Source organism: Rhinatrema bivittatum, chromosome 9, assembly GCF_901001135.1.
Source record: "Rhinatrema bivittatum chromosome 9, aRhiBiv1.1, whole genome shotgun sequence".
Lineage (NCBI taxonomy): Eukaryota > Metazoa > Chordata > Amphibia > Gymnophiona > Rhinatrematidae > Rhinatrema > Rhinatrema bivittatum.
Genome location: NC_042623.1, coordinates 209,637,337 through 209,662,856, shown reverse-complemented (window position 1 = coordinate 209,662,856; position 25,520 = coordinate 209,637,337). Strand labels below are relative to the sequence as shown.

At 42.6% G+C, this 25,520-nt stretch overlaps 1 protein-coding gene across 2 annotated transcripts in view; it reads left to right on the top strand.

Annotated features, from left to right (window-relative positions):
* CP (ceruloplasmin) overlaps positions 1-25,520 on the top strand; it is a 151,617-nt gene that overhangs the window by 80,792 nt on the left and 45,305 nt on the right. For both annotated transcript variants that reach the window (XM_029616513.1, XM_029616512.1), the window contains exons 8-13: positions 1,496-1,645; positions 4,491-4,714; positions 5,050-5,200; positions 6,171-6,383; positions 15,867-16,077; positions 18,152-18,291. In XM_029616513.1, the coding sequence (XP_029472373.1) occupies positions 1,496-1,645; positions 4,491-4,714; positions 5,050-5,200; positions 6,171-6,383; positions 15,867-16,077; positions 18,152-18,291 (1,089 nt within the window). The remainder of the gene's footprint in view (positions 1-1,495; positions 1,646-4,490; positions 4,715-5,049; positions 5,201-6,170; positions 6,384-15,866; positions 16,078-18,151; positions 18,292-25,520) is intronic.

The window sequence follows — 25,520 nt, the reverse complement described above, 5'->3', positions numbered from 1 at the left end:
ACTGAAGCAGTGCCTATTTATAGGGCAGGACCAAGAAAAGCCCTGAAGACATCATCAGGAGGGCACAGGAGGACTTCCTGTCTCTGGCCCTTTAAAAGTAGAAGAGAGACGCGCAGCCCGCCCCTAGGGGAAGCCCCTGAGGTAGGTGGGCGGAGCCAAGGCCTGCAGTGGTGTCCTGCCACGTTGGTGAGGAAGAAGCAGGCCAGAGGCAGCTCCACACCGCTGCAGCTGCATGGGACTTCAGCCATGACGAAGAGGACGAGGCAGTGGCTCCGTGCCACGAAGAGGGACTCCAACGGTGGCGTTCAGCCAAGGAAGCGGAAGGGAATCCCGGTGGGGACTTCCCCACTGAAGAGGAGTCAGTGGCCCGGCCCCAGCCGCGTGGGCGGAAGCAGCAGCAGCGACGACAAGGCCGCGAAGTTGAAGGAAGGCGCGGCTCGGCGGCAGTCCGGACCGCGAAGAGAAGAGCAGCACTGGAGAGAGAGGTGAGGGCCTGTCTGTGCGATGGGGTCCGTGGGCAGGAGCATAACAGTTTGTCACAGTTTAGTACATCAGTCTCCGAGACTGCAAAAACGCTAATTTAAGTACTTTATTTACGTGGGATAGCAACTTCCAAAAATCAAGCAGTAAATTTTGTATAGCCAAAAGTCACTGAGGGACTGATGTGTGAAGGGTTTGTTGCAACATACAGTTATTTCTCCCCTGTGACTGCTGGGTTAATGAGCTAGCACTATAATAACTGAATAAAATAGAATTTTTTGATAGCTGTTCTGTCACCATCAGTTGGAAGTGCCATGATTTAGAGTCTTAAAGAATTAAGAAGAAATAGTTGAAGTCCATCTCTCTTAATCTCTGAAAGGCAGATCCATGTACAATTGATATCTCATGGGACCTTTCCACACATCAGAAATTGCACACATTTAGACAATGCTGAATTAACACCAATTTTCCTTTTATTATGGGACAGATATTGAGAGCTATACATTGACGATTTTGCTTTATAGCATTTTACAAGCAAATGAGCCATGAATGTGAATTTGGGATTCTGATTACTAAAGCAATTGAGTTCAATTAGTCTTTCCATTGGTGCCACTTCAGAAAAATGAACAGTTTGTCTAGTTGGCAGCGATTGTCTAGCATGTGGTATTTAATAGATCTTGAGGATATCCATAGGAAATTGTCCTATGAAGTTCTCTTTCTGAGCTCTGTTTGAACCTCTTGCCTTTTAGACCCAAGGCAAACGGGGACACAATTATGAAAAATGGAGCATTTTAAAGACCAGTGATCAATCAATTTTATGCATACAACCGAAGTAAAATGCATTGGGTGATGCATGAGAAAAAATCTAGGATATGGGCAATGTGTTGATTAAGCTGAAATATTGATGCATCTGGATGGTGTATAAACTGATTTTGGTGTTTTTTTTTTGTTTTATTTATTTACATGATGATGCTACCTGAATTCAGATAAGTCATTCCTATATGTTTCCTACTAGGACCTGTCATCCGGGCAGAGGAGGGAGAAACAATCATGGTGACTTTTCGAAACAATGCAACGCATCCATTCAGTATCCAAGCACACGGTGTCAGCTACAGCAAGGCCAATGAGGGTGCACTCTACCACACCAATGTGTCACATGATGACGGTAAGTACAAAAGACATGTCCTGTAACTGAGTCATGTATTGAACTCTCCCAGCGAAAAGAATGATAGGCATAAAAGTTTGAAAATATTCAGGCAGCCTAGGGTAGTGCTTCCCAACCAGTATGCCATTTTCTGCAGCTCAGAAAAGTCACCACTGCCTGATGCGCTGATCCAAGCCAACACCTTGACTCTGCTCTCAGCATCTTGCAGCAAAAAGAGACATCAGCGGTGCCTCTTAACCATACAGGAGCTCCTGTCTGAGCAGGTGTAGTCATGCATGCCTCTCTTTCCTAGCTACAGCATGAGCTCTGGAGTGTGGATATTAATAGGCAGCATGCAGGGCAGGGATAGCTTGGTCCTGCTTTTGCACATATGCAGTGCACAGCACCTCCTTCTCATCCTCTGTTTTGTCCTTACAGCTTCTGTCTTATTTTATTTTTTATTTTTTTATATTCTGCTTTTCGACACTTTAAAGCGGATTACATTCAGGTACTGTAGGTAGTTCTCTATTCCCAAAGGGCTTACAAGCTAATTGGGTCATTCATCAAAATGCGTTATGGCGTTAACGCATGCGATAATGCGTTAATGCGTGTGCTAACGCCATAACGAATGCAAAAAAACTGTAACGCATGGTGTGAATGCAAAATTTTTGGAGGGGTGGAATTGGGGAGCAGTTTGGGTGGGATTTAGTTAAATGAGGGGTGCTATTGCATGGTTTTAATGCCAGAAATAACTACGCCTTTTTTCCTGGCGTTAGCCTGTAAGATATGCCTGAATGGCCATAACGCAATTCGCGATAATTTTTGCAATGGCATTTTGGCCATTTCTGGGTGAGAGAGAGAGAGAGGGAGACAGACAGACAGACAGACTCTGGAGAGGGCCTCCCTGTGTGCACCTATTTATATCTCTATAGGAGGGCCATCTAATAGGTTGAGGTGAGATTTTATTGGTGGTTTAGGATTTAGGGGCCAGTTTCGCATGTAGAGTGAGACGTACGAACAGCACAGTACACCTTGGTGAAGATTTGATGTCATTTGGAGTGAGAAAAGTCTCAAAAAGATTAAATTTTGTACTATGTTATCTCACCCTAGCTTGATGGTACCCTGTTACAGAGTCCATCAAGTTAGAGTGAGAGTAGAAATTTCATCTTTTTGAGACTTTCCTCACTCCAAATTATGTCAAATCTTCACCAAGGTGTACTGTGCTGTTTGCACGTCTCACTTTACATGCAAAACTGGCCCCTAAACCCAAAACCTCCACTAACACCTCACCTCGACCTATTAAATTGCCCTCCTATAGAGATATAAATACTTAACACCTATGAGGGCCTTGTAGATACTCTCTCTCTTTCTCTCTCTCTCTCTCCCTTTTTGTTATCAATGCATTAGTAACACTTTTTGATGAATCTAGCTGTAAGTTTCTACCTGAGCCAATGGAGGGTATTGCCAGGCTGAGGGGTCGATGTAATCCAGTGTGCTCAGCCAAGCACACTTTTTAACCCACAGTTGGACGCGGGTTGTGTAGATGCAACCAAATCCCTTATGCAGTAAGGGGATTAGTGCCTCTACAACATATGCACATTTCTGAGCGCTCCAAAAAATTGTACAGAAAAGCAGAAAATACTGCTTTTCTGTACTTCCTTCAACTTAATATTGTGGCGATATTAAGTCAGAGGAACAAAAGAGAGTTAGGGAAAAAAAATCTCCCTCCTTGACAGTGAGCCATGTCTGACCTCCCATAAGCTCCCTCCCCCCGAGGGAGCTTAGGGCAGGTCAAAAGGAGTGAATAAATCAATATTAAAGAGTCAGGCCCTTAATATTAATGTATGCACGCCTTTACTTATTGCCCATTGGTCTTTTTCATTGACATTTGTTAGTGAAAGGACCAGTCCTCTTTCAGGACAGCCTTCTGAAAGGAGATTGGTCTTTTCACTACCATGTGACAGTGAATAGACCAATCGGCAATTGGTCCCTTTACTGGGCAGGCATTAATTTCTGAGAGTAAAATGTGCAGCTTGGCCACACATTTTACTTTCAGTATTCCGGGATAATAATTAATAGGCTCATCAATATTCATTTGCATGTGATGAGCGCAATTATTTTCGGGGTGGTTGGCCGTGCATTTTCCACGCGCTATTACCCCTTACGGTATAAGGGGTAATAATAGCGCGTCTAAAATGCGTGGCCAAACGGGGGCCAAACGGTGCGCTCGGCCAAGCGCACCATTCTGTATCAGGCTTAAAGTAACTAATTGAGGCGGCTCCCTGTACCATACTGACATCTGCCTTCTCCTGCCCTTGTATATAGAGGGAGTTGGTCAATACTGATGGGTTCATGTGTCTCTCTATTCCCTCTTTCCCTTTCTTTTAAAATACGGAAGAGGGACTAGTGAAGCTTTCGGTGCTCCTCTAGCTCTTATTTTCACCGTTGACGTTCTCTCCTTGTCCACGCTGCATTCAGCAGGCAGGTTGGTATTGCCTCAGAGCATTTTTTGTTAAAGTAGATGTGCTTTGGGCTTGAAAAAGGTTGGCTTGTTTTATTAAAATCCTTCATATTAATGACATTCAAGTCTGTTTATCCCAAGGTAGCAGCTTCTGTTTTCAGGTCCTAGGTGCTGTTTCTACAATGCCAGTTAAAACTGATTTTCTATTACCTGATAACTCAGTGCATAACAATTTCCTACTTTTCACAAATAAATAAATTAAAAATTAAAATAGTGTTTGCTTTTCGGCATAATTAAATGGTCTGTTATGTGACCTCTATGCTTAAGATTGTTTTGGGCTGTCAAATAAATGGGTTTAACTTCCAACCTCTTCTTAGAACTTCTTTACTGTCAATTTTCTGGCAGATCATGTGGCAGCACCTCCTTCAGCTTCATCCCATGTGAATCCAGGTGACACCTTTACGTACACATGGAACGTGCCAGAGAGCGTGGCTCCCACCGGCGAGGATCCAGACTGTTTAACCTGGTTCTACTTTTCGGCTGTGGATGCAATAAAAGACACGAGTTCTGGTCTGGTGGGCCCTCTGCTCATATGCAAACAGGGAACATTACGTTCCAGTAAGAAACAGGTAAATCGGCGCCCATAGTGCTTTGCATGGAAACAGAAAGAAAAGTCTGTTATATTCTTACGTATTTTTATATTTTAGTTATGGTAAAATATCACATTTTACCATAACTAAAATATAAAAATACATCACGTAAACAGTAAACAGAAATGACTTGCTGTATTCTTGGACAATGGCACAATGTTTGGAAGGTAATTATTTTCCAGAATTGCCTGTCCATATTTTGGTTTACTTTACTATGGTATATAATATCGAATGTGACATAATTGGCATACAATTCTTTGCACACGCTATAAAGTTACAGTTACTCAGTGACTTGGGTTGCACTTTATCCACAGAGAAACATAGACAAGGAATTCTTTGTGCTTGCCACAGTCTTTGATGAGAATCTGAGCTGGTACTTGCCCGAAAATATCAAGATGTTTACAAAAAGCCCAGAGGATGTCAACATGGACGATCCAGACTTCCAAGAGTCCAATATGATGCACTGTGAGGACCAATTTTATTTAATTTGAACCCAACGATGTGTTTTGTTGTTTTTTTTAGCTTCAGTGCTTACTTGGATGGATTGTAAATACTGTTTCCAGGAGTTCCTGTCCACGTCACTCGGTGATCTAATTGCTATTTCAGCTACAGCACTTGTGGCTGTTAAATTGGCAGAGTGATGTGATTGAAACACAAGGTCAATTACCCCCTTACCCTGTGTACATAATGTATTCCAAACAAGGAGAAAAAAGCTATTTAATAAAAAAAAACTATTTCTATTTGATTTGGGAGGCTGGGTGTATATCAGGAGAGTGCTGGTTCTCACCGTTTCCCCTCAGAGCTTCCCCCTGAAAGACAATCCATCAAAACAAATTAAGTAAGGACCTTAAAATCATTCCAAAGGGCATTCTAGTAAAAGAAATTGCAAACATACATTTTAATGTTTAGAATATTTGATTGGTAGCTCAAATCACATAACAAATGCGCTTAGATAATTGTCAGTATATGACTATCCTGCTAAGATTATATCTGACATTGCATTTTTCTTTTCAGTTCAACAATGGAGTATTGAGGAGTAAGCTAATTTCTGGTGCGGTGCAAACTGGGACACTGGAATTTTGGGAGGAAGGGGCAAAAACATTTGAGGTGTTGCCACCTCTGGCTTCCAGACCATGGGCCAATCCCTATTTGTGCAAAATAAGGAATAAAATACAGATGAAAGAAAATGTACCAAAACATGAACTTTAGCTTTATGCAATGAAGCATCACCAGGAAATGTGGGAATACATATTAGATTTGTGCCATGAATACTGTAGGAAATGTAAAAAACAAACAAACCTGAAGTCAACGGAATAAGTCCTAGAGCGGCATGTCAGCGGGTGCCTGGTTATTCACACAAGAAGCCAGAGACAGGAAAGAGGAATGAATCACTAAATATTTCAGTTCTGGTAACAAGCATGTTCCTTGTTTCTAGCCACAAATGGATATATGTATGGCAATCAGCCGGGGCTGAACATGTACAAAGGAAATGTCGTTTCTTGGCATTTGATTGGCTTGGGATCAGAAGTTGATATGCATGGGATTTACTTTTCCGGAAACACCTTCTTAACTAAAGGAACACGGAGGGACACCGCAAACCTCTTCCCACACAGCTCCTTCTCAGTCCTTATGAAGGCTGACAGTGAGGGTGAGTCTGGCAAACATTTTATCACTGTACACTTATTTCAGAACATATGCACAAACAAGCTAGATCTCAGGCATTGAGTATCACTGCGAGAAAGAACGCCCTAAGCCGAGTCTAGAACCAGCAAGGTCACCAAATATCTGCCTTCTGGGCAAAGGCAGGCCTTCCATGGGCCACGCAGTAGAAAATGTTACCTTAACTTGTAATTCTTTCCTCTTACCAGAAGAAGAGCTACACAGTTTAATAATCACCGGTCTAATGCACATACACCGTGACACGGTACAGAGCAAGATGATGCCAGAAAGATTAGATCAAGAACATAGTTCTGTGTCTTCTAATCACATAATTATACTTCAATTACGGGAAACCATTTTTTAAATGATGTAATTTTAGGAAACAGTTTTCTTTATTGTCTTTAGAAAAATCAGTGTCTTGGATTACAAACTAATAACTATACTAACTCCATTTTGAGGCTGTAAATTTTGATCTTGATATTGAACCTTTCAGTGCTGTTGGAGACAAATCCATGCATGGCCCCTCTGGAATAATTCCAGGTCTGACTCCTACTGCTCCTGAACCCAGGAACGAGACTCCGACCTGCTCCTGTGGCTAGGATGGGGTGGGGGGCCTCGGGCCTGTTTCTGTGCCCAGCAGTGAATGATCCCTATTCCTCAAAAAAACTTAATGTACCTTGTGAAATAACTTTTTATACACCAGAAAGTGGGAAAATCTACCTCTGACAGAGCTTGTGTGGTTCCCGCCTCTTAAGCAGGGGTGGGTTTACCAATAGGGAGAGCAGACAAGAGCCTAACGGCAGTCGCCCCAGAAGGGCAGGCTGTGAGAGTCACTCGTGTTACATCATCAGCTGAGGTGACGTGTCGCTACGGCGGTTCTTCCTTGACGCTTTCTAAACATCACCCATGAACGTTATGGGGGGCGGGAGGGGCAACTGAGGTTATAAATCAACCACTGCTCATAAACTAGGCGGAGTGCAGCACAAAACCGACCCCAGAAAACACTACAGACCCTAAATGCTGTTAGCTTCAAACATGAACCAACCAACCAAACATTTCTGATTAACTGTTTTAATTTTTTATTTATTATTTTTTGCTATTTTCATGAAAAGAATCACATCAAACCGGTTTACATTTAACAGAGTGTGCAAGGTAGAGAAAAATAAAAAAACATTAACAAAACACATAACAAGAGCATAATTAGGAGGGTGGCAGTTACAATAAAACAGGGGAGTAAAAAACTGGGATCTGGAAAGTGAAGAGGGGAAGTTAACTGATAGCAAAGTATTTACAGTGTAGCAAAAATGATTCAAAATTAGTAAGTTGTATAGTGGGTGACATTGCGGACACGGTAATGGTGATGACGGAGCATTAAGTGGTTTCTTATTTAAATAACTGTTAAGGTTCCTTCCTTTTTCTTACAGAAAACACCAGTCTTATTTTACGATTTATGCTTTTTTGTCATTTTAACTTCAAAATACATACTAAAAGTAATGAATATCCCTTACTAAGGGGTTTTGCTTCATTTTGCACTACATATAGTACTGTAATGTATCCAGCTACATAGGAACATAATTCTTCTCTATCAGTTCTATACCTGTCCACTAAAATGAGAAGCGTAAGAAATCTATACTGGATCAGATCAAAGGTCCATCATGCCCAGAACCCTTTCTCCACCAGTGGCCCATTCAGGTCATAAGTACCCAGCAGGATCCCAAAGAATTGATCTAATCCTTCCAAATCTTTATCAGGGATAAGCAGTGGCTTTCCATAGTCTACATGGCTAATAATAGTTTACAGACTTTCCCTCCAGGAGTTTGACTAAACACTTTTTAAACCCAGCTACGCTAACTGCTTTCACCACATCTTCTGGCAACAAATTAATTGTGCACTGACTGAAGAAATACTTTCTCTGATTTCTTTTAACTATGTTACCTGTTAGCTTCATGGAGCGTTCCCCCTAGTCCTAGTATTATTTGAAAGGGTAAATAACCATTTCCTACTTACCCATTCTACCGCACTCAAGATTTTATAGACCTTGATCATATCTCCTCTCAACTGTTTCTTCTCCAAGCTGAAGAGCCCTAACCTATTTAGCCTTTCCTCATATGGGGAATTGATCACTGTACCTTTTCTAATTCTGCTATATAGTTATTGAGATGGGGCAACCGGATATGCATAAAGTACTCAAGCTGCAGTCACACCATGGATTGATACAGAGGCATTATTATATCCTCTGGGTTTTTTCCATTCCTTTCCTAGTAAATCTAACATTCTATTTGCTTTTTTGACTGCCGAGGATTTCAAAGTATTGTCCACAATGATTCCAAGACCCTTTTCCTGGATGAGGACACCAGCATTATGTAGCTATATATGCATCTCTTTGCACTTCTCCACATTAAATTTCATCAGCCATTTAAATACCCAGTCCCCCAGCCTCACATGTCCTCTTGCAATTCCTCACAATGTGCTTGTGATCTCAGAACTATGATTAATTTTGTGTCATCTGCAAATTTGATCACCTCACTCTTCACTCCTTTTTCCAGATCATTTATAAATATATTAAAAAGTGCCAATCCCAGTACAGATCCTTGGGTAATGCCACTTTTTACCTTTTTCCACTGAGTGAAATAACCATTCAGTCTTACTCTCTATTTCCTATCATTTAGCCAGTTAACAATCCAAAATAGGCCATTGCATCCTGTCCCTATTAATTTCCTGATGAGTTTCGCATAAGTGACTTTGGGCCTCATTTTCCAATATCGCATGAGGGGGCGTGTCCTATGCAAATAAGGAATTTTTCTTTTGCGAAAGTGTCCAGCCAGGAGTATTGTGGTCCAAGATATTCCCCCTATAATACCTATGCCCTAGACAAGTATTTGTATCCCTATGGGAGGGCCACCTAGTAACTCGAGGTGGGGATTAGGTATGAGCGTCGGGGGTTGGGGGCCACTTTCGCATTCCACATGAGACGTACGGAAAGAACAGTGGTCTCTAGTGAAGATTGGCTGGCCGTCGGAGTGAGGAAACTCACTCCAAGAAGAGATTTGGGCTACATTCTCTAGGGATACAAATACTTGTCTAGGGCATAGGTGTTATAGGAAGGTTCTCTCTCTCTCTCTCTCTCTCTCTCTCTCTCTCTCTCTCTCTCTCTCCCTCTCTCTCTCCCTCTCCCCCCCCCCAGGCCTGCAACAGGCTGTCGTGGACCACAATAACCCTTTACTGGCCCGTAACGCACATCAAAGGGTTGTAGTTATCAGCCGTGCTAACACTGGAAAATGAGGCCCTTTGTCAGATATCTTCTGAATATCCAGTTACACTATATCACCCTTCTCCACATATTTGTTAACACCTTCATAAACATCTAAAATATTTGTAAGGCAAGACTTCTCTTTTCTCAATCCATGTTGGCTGTGCATCCATATGGCCATAGGTATATCCATATGCATCCTCTGTAAATCAGTTAAGGAATAAATATTTAAATTATATTGTGAAGTCTCTTAGAGGATGTTGTTGTCATTCAAATGGAGTCTGGGAAGGCTTGCTTAAACAGCCAAGTCTTGAGCCTTTTTCTGAAAGTGGGTAGGCATGGTTCTTGTCTCAGATCCAGGGGAATAGAATTCCATATTGATGGTCCAGCTGTGGAGAAGGCTCGGTGTCTAAAAGTTAAATGGTGAGTAGCTTTGGTTTGAGGGACGAGAAGTGATCCTCTGTAAGCTTCTCTGATGGGTCTAGTGGAGGTGTGTCATCTGAGTGGGATTTGTAGATCAAGCATAGCATGGTGTTGGATAGCTTTGTAGATGATGGTGATGGATTTGTGGATAATTCTGAAGTGTATTGGCAGCCAATGTAAGTTCTTCAGAATGGGAGATATGTGATCTCTTCTCCTCGTGTTGGTCAGAATTCTCGCAGCCGAGTTCTGGAGCATCTGAAGGGGTTTAATGTATGTGGAAGGGAGACCAAGTAAGATAGAATTACAATATTTATTTATTTATTTATTTAGGGTTTTTATATACCGACTTTCTTGATATATATATATATCAAATCAAGTCGGTTTCCATTTAACACATCTGTCGCCGGGGGGCGTTACATTAAACAATAAACATAGTATTGAACGGAGAACGTGTAGCATTACATTTAACAATCAATAAGGTCGTTACATTAAACAGTAAACATAGTATTGAACAGAGAAGGTGTAGAGTTACTTTAAAACAAGCAATAAGGTCCTGATGTTCCTGGGGGTATTAAGTTAGCGGTGGACTTTATATTGCGCTATTTTGTTCTTTGTCCTGTGTCGAAATGATCCTGCAATTCCGGGAATGCTTGCCGGAAGAGCCATGTTTTAAGGTTTTTCTTGAATGTTAGATGGCAAGTTTCGAGTCGAAGATCTGGCGGAAGTGAGTTCCAAAGGGTGGGCCCAGCTGTGGAGAATGCTCGTTTGGCTAGCGAGGTTTTAATCGGGGGAGTGTGTAGAGAACCTTTGTAGTTATATCTGATAGGTCTTTTTGATGAGTGAAGGCGGAGTTGCGAGGTAAGATGTAGGTGGGAGCTTCCCATAATATCCTTGTGGATCATTGATAATGTCTTGAAGGTGATTCTAGCTTTTATGGGAAGCCAGTGGAGGTAGTGCAGAATTGGAGTGATGTGGTCTCTTCTGTTGGAGTTGGTGAGTAGCCTCGCTGCGGCGTTTTGTACCATCTGTAAAGGTTTTATGGATGATAGTGGAAGACCTAACAGGAGAGAATTGCAGTAGTCTAGTTTGGACAATATTAAAGACTGGACTACTAAGCGGAAGTCATAGAAGTGAAGGAGTGGTTTGAGATTTTTTAATACCTGTAGTTTGAAGTAACATTCCTTAGTTGTGTTGTGGATGAAAGATTTAAGGTTGAATTGGTTGTCGATGCGCACCCCTAAGTCTCTGACTGAAGGTGAGTGGTTGATAGGTGGAGTTATGGATTGAGTTGAGTTTTGGACGTTGAAGAGTGTGAGGTTTTCGTCGGGCGATATGATGAGGATTTCAGTTTTATTTGTGTTGAGAATAAGGTTGAGGCTGGATAACAAGGAGTTGATGGATAGTAAGCAATTGTTCCAATGCGCCCAGGTTTTTTGGAGTGATTCTGTGATGGGAAGAAGTATCTGAATGTCATCGGCGAAGATATAGTATTTTAGCTTGAGGCTGGAGAGTAGGTGGCAGAGTGGAAGCAAATAGATATTAAAAAGGGTGGGGGAGAGTGAAGAACCTTGAGGTACTCCTCTGATTGATTTGATAGGAGGTGATTCTACGTTGTTTATCTTGACTTTGTAGTATCTATTTTCTAGGAATGATTGAAACCAACTGTGAGCTTCTCCTTGGATTCCTATGTCCGAAAGCCGCTCGAGGAGGATTTCATGATTTACGGTGTCAAATGCGGTGGATAAGTCAAGAAGAGCGAGGAGGAATGATTGTTTTCTTTCAAGGTTGAGGAGGATAGTGTCAGATAGTGAAGTTAATAGGGCTTCTGTGTTTTGTGATTTCCTGAATCCAAACTGTAAAGGGGAGAGGATGTTATTGTCCTCTAAGTAATTGGACAATTGTTTGTTGACAAATCTCTCCATTACTCGTGAGATTAGAGGCAGGTTAGCTATCGGGCGGAAGCTAGCAGGGTCTGCTGTTGGCAGGTTAGGCTTTTTTAGTAGTGGTTTAAGAATGGCTATTTTCAGTTGTTCTGGGACCTTTCCTTGGGTTAAAGAACAATTAATGATGTTTGCTAATGCTTTGGAGATGGTGTTGGGAGTCGAAAGTAATAGATTGGAAGGAATAGTGTCCAGTGGGTGAGAAGATGGTTTAAATTTATTGAGGATGATTTCAATTTCCAGGGATGATGGGGTCTCGAATGTTGATAAACTGCATTTTTTGTTGTGAGTCGGAGTGCTGGTGGGTGTAGAAGTCCAGGGTTGGGAGGAAATTGACCTAGCGGTGCTATGGGGATTTGTTGTTGTCAGCTGTTGGGTGTTGATTGGTTTGAGGAGATTGGTGATCTTGTTGTCGAAGTAGATTGCTAATTCCAAAGCTTTATCGGCTGCTTGTTCGTCCGGGATGGTTGGTGGAGAGGGTTTAGTAAGGGATGATACAAATGAGAATAAGGCTTTAGAGTCAAATATGAAGTTATGGATTTTTTTTGCAAAAAAGTCTTTTTTTGCCTTGAGAATAGCTAGTCTGTATGTATTGAGGTGAGATTTGTAGATTAGACTCGTGTTGGTGGATGGAGATCCACCAACACGAGTCTAATCTACGAGAAAAAGGAAAACATCTGGCGCAAATGGAGATTTGCGCCAGATGTTTTCCTTTTTCCTAAGTTCTTGTTTGAGAGTTTTTAGAGTTGGGGTGTACCACGGGTGTCTATTGGCTTGTGGAGGTTTCAGAATTTTGGTGATGGTAGGGCAGGATAGATCTGCGACCTCCTTTGTTATCTTAAGCCAGGAGTTAATCGCTGATGAGGCGTCTGAAAGATCCAGGCGGTCAAGTTCTTTAGAGAGCACTTTATTAAGACTGTCAATGGTGCAAGGTTTCCTATAGTGAATAGTAGTTGCTGGGAGGCTAGGACGAGGCTGGTCTTTGATTTGAAGTTCCGCAGAGATGAAGTAATGGTCAGACCAAGCGATTGGGACACAAGTGAGGTTGTTAGTCGAAGATATGACATTGTTGAGAAAGATCAGGTCTAGCGTGTGACCTGCTTTATGCGTGGGATCTTTGATGATCTGGTTGAAGCCAAGGTGATTAAGTGCTGTGAGGAGGATGTCGCAGTTATGGGTTAAACGGGTGCTATTTACATGTAGGTTGAAGTCACCCATCAGAATAGCTGGTTTGTCTTGTTTGAAATGTTTGGTAGTGAATTCAATTAATGGTGAAGGGTCAGTATCTAAGGTACCTGGAGGTGAGTATACTAGAGCTATTTGTAGATGGTCTGAATTGAAAAAGGCAATTTCAGTATTGTTTATAGTGGTGGATAGTTGAAGTGAGAGCCTTAGGCTCTTTTTGGAGGCAAGCAGGATCCCTCCACCTTTTTTTTTGATTCTGGGGATAGAATATAAGTCATAAAGGTTGTTAGGGAGTTGGTTCAAAAGAACTGAGTCAGTGGGTCTCAGCCATGTTTCTGTAATGGCACAGATGTCGGGGTTGTCATCAGTCAGGTGATCGTTGAGAAGATGGAGTTTTTTTGTGATTGACTGTGCGTTGAACAATGTGAGCGTAAAAAGGGCTAGTCCCAGTGTTTGGGAGATGGGAGAGATCATGATTGGAATCAATCTCTGTTGCCGGATGCCTAGAGTCCTGGGTTTATTGGGTGTAGGTTGGTGATTGTATGGGATTGTAGGTATAGAGAAAGGGGGCATGATGTGTTGTTAGTGAGTGATATGGAATCCTTGAGAGAGTTTAGTAGTATAACATTAGTAGGGTGTGTTGGGGCACTGGCCCCGATTGGGTCACGTGAGCCCCGGCTGAGGAGGGGGACTGACGACTGTTGCCGGAGTCGAACAGGGGTGAAGAGGGAAGCCTGTGGGAGGGGCGTCGATTTAAAGAGCTGTGCTGAGCCCTCTGATAGGCCTAGAGCCTCTACGGGGTGAGGTTCACTCACCGCGTTGGGTCGGCGGATTTTTTCAAGTAGAAAATTACAGTCTGTCGGAATCCGATAATTAGTTGTCCCTAAGTAGGTGGTGCCGCCCGTATGACCCGCAATGGAGGGTGATGAGATGTAGATTGGGATTAAGTAAGGCAAAGGGTAGCAAACATAGCTGTGAAAACCTTTAAATTGTAAACCCTTAAGTTGTCAGGTTTTGTGCTTACGTAGTTGTTTATCTGTGGATCCTCAAAGGGTGGTGGTCGGAGCTCCTCAGGGGCGAGACAAAGGGGCAGGCCCCTTTGTCATGCTCCTTCGTCGCGCGACGCTCGGCGCGTGGCGCCTAGCAGGGGGCTGTTTAAATCCCAGCGGGGCTGGCTCTGATTGGTGGCCTCTGGGTGGTGGGCGGGCCTCGGCATGGTTTCTTTTTATTTTTTTTCTTTTAGGTTTGTCGGTGCAGCCGGAGCCGGTGTGGTCGCGCGATCGGGGCTGAGTCCGTCTGGGTGGGAGTTAAATTCACTGACCTTCCCCCGACGGGGCTTGGCGCCGATCGCGCAGGCCTTCCCCCGATGCAGCGATCAGCGTGGATCAAGCTTGGAGTGAGGTGCCGAAGAGTCTATCTTAGAAAAAATTACTGCTTGAAGTACCGTTCTGAAGTCTCGCAGGTGAAGGAGAGGTTTGATTCTCTTCAGAACCTGTAGTTTGTAGAAGCCGTCTTTTGTTGTTTGCTTGATGAAGGATTTTAAGTTGAGATGGTTGTCTATAATTACTCCTAAGTCCCTTGTTTGGGTGGTAAGAAGGTTGGTTAGAAGATACAGAGAGAGGTTACTATTTTCTGGGGAGATTAAAAGAAGTTCCGTCTTGGCTGTATTTAATATCAGATTTAGACTAGTGAGAAGGAGATTGATCTCTCGAAGGCAAATGTCTAAAAATTCAAGTGTTTTAGAGATGGTTTCTTTAATGGGAATCAAGATTTGCACATCGTCGGCGTATAGGAAATGTGTACGTTTCAGGCGGGTTAGCAGTTGGCAGAGTGGGAGAAGGTAAATGTTAAAGAGCGTTGGGGAAAGGGAGGAACCTTGTGGAACTCCTAGAGACGATGTATAGCGGGATGATTCTTTATTATGGATTTTGACCTTATAGCCTCTGATGCTGAGGAATGTTTTGAACCAGGATAGTACAGATCCTGTTATTCCTATGTTTGACAGTTGATTGAGGAGGATGGAGTGGTCAACGGTGTCAAAAGCAGCCGACAGATCTAGGAGAATAAGTAGAAAGGATTGGCCTTTGTCGAGACCCATGATGATGTGGTCTGTCAGGGATATGAGTAGAGTTTCCGTGCTTAAAGCTTTACGGAATCCATATTGGGAGGGATACAGTATTTTGTGATATTTCATTGGTTTGCATCATCTCTGGGGCTGCTGTTGATCTGGAAGTAATTGGACTTTTCTGTGTAAATAAATACTGCAAATAGTGTAAATTGGTCACACCTGGTCTTAAGTGATTTGATGGGGGGGGAGGAGGGTTGGAGAAATAGCCCGAGGTTCTCTCATACATCCTGTATAGTGGTACGCCCCTGTTTTCTCTGTTCGGTCCTGTTATGAAAAAGAAAACAGCATGTGTTACACCCAGGGTGTGTTTTTCTCAAACCTTTTGCTCCACTTCAACAATGAAAATATCCCAGAACTGCCGATGGGAAAAATGTTAGTGGAAAACTCTCAGAAATCCGTCATCCAGTAAATGTAAACAACAAGGTAAAGAATCTGCATTATCTATTTTCCAGTCGGTTTTCGTAAACACTGCTGCATATGGACAAACATAATAAGGAATGCCCAAAATTCAAGAGGCGTGATCTTATCCTTGCTTTATGTCTCTAGGGGTTTTCGACATGGAGTGCCTGACAACAGATCACTACACAGGGGGGATGAAACAGCACTACAGAGTGAAGAGCGGCCATTGGTTATTGATGGATTCCACTGACATATTCCTGCATACAAAGACATATTACATCGTTGCCGAGGAAATAGAATGGGACTACTCACCAAACAGAACCTGGGAAAAGGAAAGACATCAGTTCCATGAGGAGAGGTCATTGTCTTTCCAAGAACGATATAGCAATGATTACAAAGAAAACTTTCAGCTATTCTTCACTTGTTCTTTCTTTCTTTATACTTGATGTCATACCTTTAATTCAAAAACATCAAAGCATGTTACTATTACAGATACCATACTGAACATGCAACATAACAATTAAAGCAAGTTTAAACACCGCCCCGCCGCCATCAGATGTCTCCCCCACATTATCTTAAACTAAAACTGCCACCCCTCTACTCAAATCTGAAGGCCATTTCAAAAAGCCATGCCCTGATTTGTTTTCGTAAAATCAAATAGCTAATTTCCATTCTGCAAACCTATGGTATACTATTCCACAAGTGAGGGGGAAAAACCTTGCTGAGTTGCTTCAAAACTTACACAACACATATTGGCATAGCTAAGAATACTTGCTAGGATGACCGTGAAGATCTTTTTGGTACATATGGAACCAGTCACTCAGACAAATACCATCGGACTTCTGAATGAATGCAGTGAAATACAAATTGATAAGATCTTAAACTGCACCTAGTATTTCACTGGTAACCAGGGTAATGTTTTTTAAAACGGGGCTAAGTAATCATGAATTTTAGTTCCAGTCAACATCCTGGCTACTGTGTTTTGCTGGTACAGTAAACATTGCAAATTATAAGTAGGTAAACCTTGAAATAATGAATTACAATAAAACAGGCATGAATCTTCATGCAATGAGATTCCCACTACATTTACAAATCACTCTCAAAACAAAATCCCTTTAAACAAACAATACCGTTAGTTTATTAAAAGCGGAACAACCTCATCATTTTTTTTTTTTAAAGTGAGCAATGCCTCATTATTTTATTTTCATGTTGTACCTTGCTTAGTAAAAAAAAAAAAAATAAATATGATAAAATAATCATAAATAGGGAAAAAATGAATTTGTAAAAGAAAAGCCCCAAATAGCTTAATTAAATGAAAATAAAATGGTATCTACCACGTATATGAAATGGCATGGAAAACTTAAAAAAAAAAAGTATGTACCTGTCAACAAGCTCTTACAGCAAAGGGAGGTGAGGGCTAAGAGGGCCATTTTGCCTGGGCCTCAAGCTCAAAGGGGACCTGAAATTTAGACTGTTGTTAATGTTGACACATTCTTATATTCTTTTTATTATGGCTAGGGACCTCCAAAGCTGGAAGTGGCCTGGATTTTCTCTGGACCTCAGAGAGGACCTGCAGATTAGTCATACTTTTTTTTTTTAAAGCAGTTAAACTAATTACTTCATTAATTTAAAACATGCATTCATCTTTCCCTTTTACAATTAATTTGAAAGATGTAAATTTTGCCTCTGGTGACTTTAAGAGAGAAATCAGCATTTTATTCTGTGGAATTTAAAAATATTTTCCATCCATTCTGCTCCACAATTGAAGTAGACAAGTCATTAAAGCAGTATAAGCATCTATGTACTTTTATTCAATGTAATTACATGAGACATACGCTCATGGTACTTCTGAAATCCAACACATACAATCAAGCTTATATAATCTTTATTGTCTTATAAAATCATGGTTCAGAAAAAGTATTTCAGATTGACCAAACACAATTTCACTACTTGCATTTTGTTTCATCATTACATCTTTAGATGTCTCAGATCATGACTAATTAACAGGTTAGCATGACCCAGGTCCTAATCGCAATTACATACAAGTGCAGCATATTCTGTTACCACAAGCAAGGAATACTCATCATTATATTTATTTTCTATCAAACATAATTAATTCTTCAACTTTGGCATAGTGGTATTATGCATATCTAAGGATTGCTTAAACTTCAGTATTTTCCTCCTATTTTATCTAGTGCAGGGATCAAATTTAGCAACAACCATTACATCTCTTTTATTCTTATTAAAATCTAAAAATAGTGTTTAGAGCAAGAATACGTAAGTAAGGAACTTTATAAGTTGAATTGACCTATATTGAACAGAGAGATACAATAAAAGCTTTTGACTTCGTCAATTCCTTTAATGCACAGTGATCAACACTTATCTTTATTCATAGTTTCTCTGTTGTCTTACTGTTATTATTTGCTCTGCAGCCCTGGAAATGCCTTCTTAGATAAAGGGGATAAATTCATTGGGTCGAAGTACAAAAAAGTTGTGTATCGTGAATATACAGACAGCACATTCAGTACCCGCAAAGAAAGAACGAAGGAAGAGGAACATCTGGCAATTCAAGGTACTGAAAGAGAACATGAATTTTCAGACGTCCAGATATGGTTAACAGAACAGAGTGAACTCACCTCTACATGGTCAACAAATCAATGAATATTTTTTACAATGCACTGTCTTAAGAAGGATAGACTTACAAAAACATGTATACCATGAACATTTTTCCAGTATATCTATCGTGAACAAAAAGTTGCTCTCCTGCTCTTAAAGTCAATTTCCCCAATGTTTATCATTCTGGATTGTTGTTACTTTTCTAATATATGTACAAAATATTGTGGTTGTTATGTTAGTATACTTGACTATGTAGACATAAGGGTAAAACAAGTTGCAGGCAATACCTTTTTTTATTGGACTAACTCAATACATAAGTGATTACCTTTTGAAAGCTAGACACCAATGTATTTATTTGTTTAAATTTACTTAACTGTCTTTCCAGAGATGCTCAAAGCACATCCCGAGATGTACAATAAAAGCACAATCAACATAGTTATATCACATACAAAGTAAAAACATCAGCATGAAATAATGAAATGACATTGTAGGAATCATTGCAGGTGTAAGAGAGTTACTTGCAATTGTAACTGTGCAGATGAAATTTAATGTGGACAAATGCAAGGTGTTGCATATCGGGAAAAATAACCCTTCCGTAGTTACACGAATTTAGGTTCTATATTAGGAGCTACCACCCAGGAAAAAGATCTAGGCATCATAGTGGATAATACTTTAAAATCGTCGGCTCAGTGTGCTGCAGCAGCCAAAAAAGCAAACAGAATGTTAGGAATTATTAGGAAGGGAATGGTTAATAAAACGGAAAATGTCATAATGCCTCTATATCGCTCCATGGTGAGACCACACCTTGAATACTGTGTACAGTTCTGGTCGCCACATCTCAAAAAAGATATAGTTGCGATGGAGAAGGTACAGAGAAGGGCAACCAAAATGATAAAGGGGATGGAACACCCCCTTGAGGAAAGGCTGAAGAGGTTAGGGCTGTTCAGCTTGGAGAAGAGACGGCTGAGGGGGGATATGATAGAGGTCTTTAAGATCATGAGAGATCTTGAACGAGTAGATGTGACTCGGTTATTTACACTTTCAAATAATAGAAGGACTAGGGGGCATTCCATGAAGTTAGCAAGTAGCACATTTAAGACTAATCGGAGAAAATTCTTTTTCACTCAACGCACAACAAAGCTCTGGAATTTGTTGCCAGAGGATGTGGTTAGTGCAGTTAGTGTAGCTGGGTTCAAAAATGGTTTGGATAAGTTCTTGGAGGAGAAGTCCATTAACGGCTATTAATCAAGTTTACTTAGGGAATAGCCACTGCTATTAATTGCATCAGTAGCATGGGATCTTCTTAGTGTTTGGGTACTTGCCAGGTTCTTGTGACCTGGTTTGGCCTCCGTTTGAAACAGGATGCTGGGCTTGATGGACCCTTGGTCTGACCCAGCACGGCAATTTCTTAGGTTCTTAAGTGAAATATAGCAGATGAATTAGCCAGAATAAACTGTGCTGATCAGCCACAAACCTTCAACATGCCAAAAGCCTTCAGTAAAGTACAAACTGATTTGTCTTGAATCTGACATATCTTAGATTACTCGGATATGAGGCTAAACATGAGAAGGTCAATATTCAGCCCCACTTCACCAGGCAGGAATATTCAGCCCCACTTCACCAGGCAGGAAATGGGGAGGAGATACTTATCCAACTAACTTAGCTGAATAAGTAGCAATATTCAAACTAAGGGGGTCATTTTCCAAGTGGTGTTATGGTTTTGAGGTGTTTGAGTGGATTCTTGGGCACTGCAGTGATGGCCACTCTCAGGGGGAGGAGCCCCATGAGGAACTGCAGTACTAGGCTAAACTCGAGACACGCAAACACAGAAGATTTGTCTTTATTATACAGCTGGGAGATACCACCAGAGGTGGCAGTAGTGAGGTGATCCAGTAGAAGCAGTCCAGGGGCCCTCGGCAGAGGAGACCCGTCTCACAATGATGGATGTTAGCAGCTCTCGGTAGTGGATGCAGGTTCCCAGTGCTGAGCTGTAGATGAGACAGACTGACAAAGGTTAAATTACTCACTAAGTTGGTAGCTGTGTAGATGTAGATCCCAGCAGGCAGAAGTAGTTGGTTTGCAGGCACCAAGGCAGGGAGAGCAGGCCCTCCAGGAACGAGTACCTGTATCCCAGATAGGCAGGGCCGGTGCAAGGGGATTTGGCGCCCTAAGCGAGCCTTCTCCCTTGCGCCCCCCCCCCGGTTGCGCTGCCGCCACCCCCCCCCCCCCCCCCCGGTCCTGACTCCTACCTCATTCTCCATCGCGCCCGCTGACTGTGTGGTTTTCTGGGTCGCGAGCAGGTTGGGCACTGCTCGCGGCCCGCCAAATCTCCACTCCTCTTTGCCACCACTTGCAGCCCCATATGGCTCGCACCCAATGGCGCACCAAGGGTCTCCGGTGCCCGGGGGCTAATACATTTGTGTGCCTCTCCAGCATCCCCCCCTTAATCCTTCTTGTACTAATGTTTAAGGTCACAGAAAATCAGTGGCGTCTCTAGACAGAAGAATTTGGGGAGGGGGGAGGAGTCAAAATGACATTTCTTCCTCACACCCACCTCTATAGCATGGATCCTGCTTTAAAATTGGTTACAAAAAAAAGTGTTGTTAAAAAAATCCAAAGGGTCTTCTGTGTAATTTTAAAAAGCTGGCCAGTTTCACACTATAAAATTATTCGATAGCCTCATTCAACTAATTCTATGTGGCTATGGGAGTGAAGTCTGGAATTTATAGGAAGGGACAGAATGTCAATATAAATCCTGCACCTCCAGTTCTGTAACTCTCTGCATCCACTGAAATTCCCCCAAACAATGGAGCTTGGATGTTTCCCTTACAGCTCATCATACTAAAAGATATTTTCAAATTCTGGTGTCACCTCACAGTAACAGCAGCACAAACACCTTCCACTGCCAGGCACATTGTGAACTAACACAAAACCCCGCAAAAAAGACACTCAAAATCTATACTGCAATCCCATCGTAACATAACAGTAATAACACCAAGGACTCAAACAACAATATCCCTACCTGTGAATAAGCAAGGGTAAATATTACACTGGGTCCTAGAATACCAATACACCACCTACTGAGGAAACACAACAAACCAGATTGCTATAGATCCCTATGCTAGCAGAATCTCTCATCATGGTCACACACACAGAGCAGAGACAGACCCTCACCAAATACAGAATACAAAATAAAGGAGCACAAATTAGAAAAAAATGAAATGGAAACCCCAAGAAACCAGACTCTGTGTATTAACAATGGAAAAACAGAACCACCATTCCTCATAAAACAAATAAAATCAAGAAACATAAAGCATCAGTTATAACAGTAAAACCATACTAATAAAAGAATATTTTAAAACTACAGATGAATAGAATTTCTATTAAAATCATATACATTTTTTACAATTTCCCAAACACCAATAAAATATTTAAAAACAGCACATACATCAAATAACACACAATAATTAAAACTAATAAGGATTTTAAAAAGCCCCTGCTGTCCATACATGGGAGCTCTTGATTTCCAGTCACCCTGATATTGTCGAGGATTAGGAGGTTATCTTCTCTCTCTCACACATACTCATATATCCATTCTCTCTAACACATACACTGTCACATACATACACATTCATGCTCTTATACCCAACCATAACCTCTCGCTCTCACAGACACTGACACACTCAGGCTCTAAGACACTCTCTGCCCCTCCCCACACCCCCCCCCCCCCCACAAACACTTACTCCCCTGGATTTTCTCATACACACTCATGCTCTCACTCTCACTGGCTCCCTCACATACACACAAACACACACTCCCAGGCAAGCTCCCAGTCATTCACACACACACACACACACACACACACGCAAGCTCCCAGTCATTCTCACACTGAACCCCAGGCAAGCTCCCATTCATTTTCACACCACTCCCTCCCCATCCCCCAGACATGCACACATTCATTCTCACACACACAGACCCCCAGGCAGGCACCAATTTATTCTCTCTCACACACACACACACACACATACACCACAAACAGGCAGGCACCTATTCTCACACATACAAACCCCAGGAAGACACCCATTCATTCTCATACACAGACACACCCTCAGACAGGCACCCATGCATTCACATACATACACCCCTAGGCAGACTCCCATTCATACACATGCACACACTAAAGGCAGAGACCCCCTCTCTTTCTTTTGCCAGCAACCTCGGAGCCTCTCTCATTCCTCTGCTGCCACTGTCACTGATGCCGCATGGCTATTGCGGAGGTGCTGATTGCTGCTATTGGCACTGAAGCCCATTCTGCTGCCTCCTCTGTGCAGGCCCCGTGGGCTTCCAGTTCCTCTATGCTGATCTCGTATACTGTGAGATCCACATAGAGAAAGTGCTACTCTTGCACATTCCCAAAGATTACATGTGCCAATCAGTAAAAGGTAATTTATTTTTTTTTACATTTGCTGTCTGATCTTAGTTTTCTAATCGGTTGGTCACAGACTTTTTTTTTTCCCCACCTTCCCTTTCTTATTTTTTTGCCAATTCCTTTTATATTGTCTTTTTTTCTATTTCTTTTCTCTCCATCTGTCTTCTTCCCTCAAACACACAGTCAGGTTCTCATTCTCACATGCATTTCTCTCTCTCTCACACACACACACACTCTCACATGCTCTCTCTCATACAATCATTCATACACACAGTCTCTCACTGGCACATGCTGTCTGACTCTCACACACAGGCTCTCTCTCACTTCCACATGCTGTCTTGCTCAAGCACAGGCTCTCACTATCACATGCTGTCTCTCTCACACACACAGAGGCTCTCCCATGCTGTCTCTGCAAACATTCAGGTCTTCACTCCCACACACACAATCTCTCAACTCATCTCATATACGCACACATACATACTGTACAAACCTTCAGTCTCTCTCTCACTTCTGGGCCTCCTCTTCACGGGCCGCTGCAGAATGGGCTCTGCAGCAGCCCCGGTCTTCTTGAGCCGCGCTGCTCCTCTTCTGCACGTGGCTGATGCTCCTCCTCCTTCCTGCCTGTGCGGCTCCGGCAACATTTTTCTTCCGGGGCTGCGTGGGCAGGAAGGAGGAGAAGTTCCTGCATTGGCTGATGCTCCTCCTCCTTCCTGCCCGCGCGGCTCCGGCAACATTTTTCTTTCGGGGGCCACGAGGGCAGGAAGGAGGAGGAGCACCAGCATGTTTAGACACGACTCTTTTCTTCGGGCCGTGGTGACTTGAGCTCCACCACGGCCCTGCCAATCTTCTTGCTGTGGGTATCCGGCACACAGCATAGCAGTAGTTCACCGCTCAGCCGCCACTGGGATGACGTCCACCGGCAGCCATTGGCCATCAGCGGCTCGGCGCCCCCTAATGCTCAGCGCCCTAGGCGATCACCTTGTTCGCCTAGTGCTTCCACCGGCCCTGCAGATAGGCACCTGAAAGAAAGCATAGGGCCCCCGAGGAGTGGGTACCCAGGTTTAGGTGAAATACCCTGAAGGGCAGAGAGAGCTTCCAGCGGCAGCAAGGAAGTGGCAGAGTAGCTTAGACCGGACGAGTCCAATCCTTGCTAACTCAATTTGTTAGCAAATGAAGGGCAGGCTAAATACCCGGATGACGGGACGTCACTTGAGGGGGACGCCACCGAGATTCCCGCCATGATGTGGATAAAGACGTGGGTGGCGTGCACCCTAGGTGGCCCTCAGGAGAAACATGGCGGATAGCCTTGCCATTGCCATTCTGGGAACGCTGGAGAGAGCGGCATGCAGACGCGGCGGTAGCCATCTTCCCAAGGCTAGCGGGGAGAGCAGAGAGAAAGATGAGGCACAGAGGTCGAAGCCATCTGAGACCGACAGATGCAACAAGCGGATCGCACATGATAAGGGACATTTCGCACGCAATACCAAGATCGGGTCAGAGTCGGGGCGGCATCAGCCCCGGAAGAGGAGGAGTCGGGGCAGTACCGGGGCTGACACCGCGAAGACTTTGCTGACAGCAAAAGGTATGCTGCATTTTCGTGCTGAATAATTACATCTTTTATTTGGCGTGACGCCGGCAGCGATTGCAGGACTAAGGGGGTTATTTTCCAAGCTGTGTTATTGGCTTTTTGCGTGCAAAAACCACCACAATGCATGGTGCAATACTAATTTAGAAAAGTGGGCTGGCTTTGCAAAGTCACATCACACAGTTTTAACACAGCAATTAGGTATTTATACCTCTATAGGAGGCCCACCTAGTTACTCGAGGTGAGGTTTAGGTATTAGTGTAGGGGTTACGGGCCACTTTGACATTCAGAGTGAGACGTACAAACAGAACAGTGCACTCTTGTGAAGATTTGATATCCTTCGGAGTGAGGAAACTCAAAGATGAGATTTGTACAATGTTCTCTCAACCTAGCTTGATGGACTACATCAAGCTAGGTTGAGAGAACATTGTACAAATCTCAACTTTGGTTGAGTATCCTCACTGCGAAGGACATCAAATCTTCACAAGAGTACACTGTTCTGTTCGTACTTCTCACTCTGAATGTCAAAGTGGCCCCTAACCACGATAGTGCACTTTGTGATAAATAAGCTATTACCATAAAACACGCCCCTCTTCCTATCGCATGCTATAGTTTGATGAATCTAGTCCTTAAATGGTTAAGTTAACTGGATAAGTTACTGCTCAATAACAAGTCTAAAGTTAGCTGGATAACAATTATCTGGCTAATTAGCAATTTATTCAGGGATATTCAGCAGCAAATATCTGTCGTAAGTTAACTGGATAAATCTTATCCCGCTAGCTTACTTAAATGTTTACCCATATCAAGCTTGTGTGTTTATATATGTTTTGTAAACACAATTGGTATATTTGTGAATTTAATTCATAAGATTCAGCGTTTTGTACAGAAACATATACAGTATTAGTGAGAGAGGAGTAGCCGCTGTAACCTTGGTCTGTGGGACACTTGGTGATAGCTAAGCAGCAAAACAGCTAATTAGGATTTGTAGTCACCATCTTAGCAGACAAACAAGATGGCCTCAGATGAGGAGATATAGGAATTGAGGAAAAGAAAGAAAGGAAGAAGTCCCTGATGGTAATGAAGCAATTAGTGAGCAGATTATCTGTCAGCATACTTGGAATGATGCTGGATCTCAGCTTGCCTGCTGGGAGTTGTTTGGGGCATGTCAACC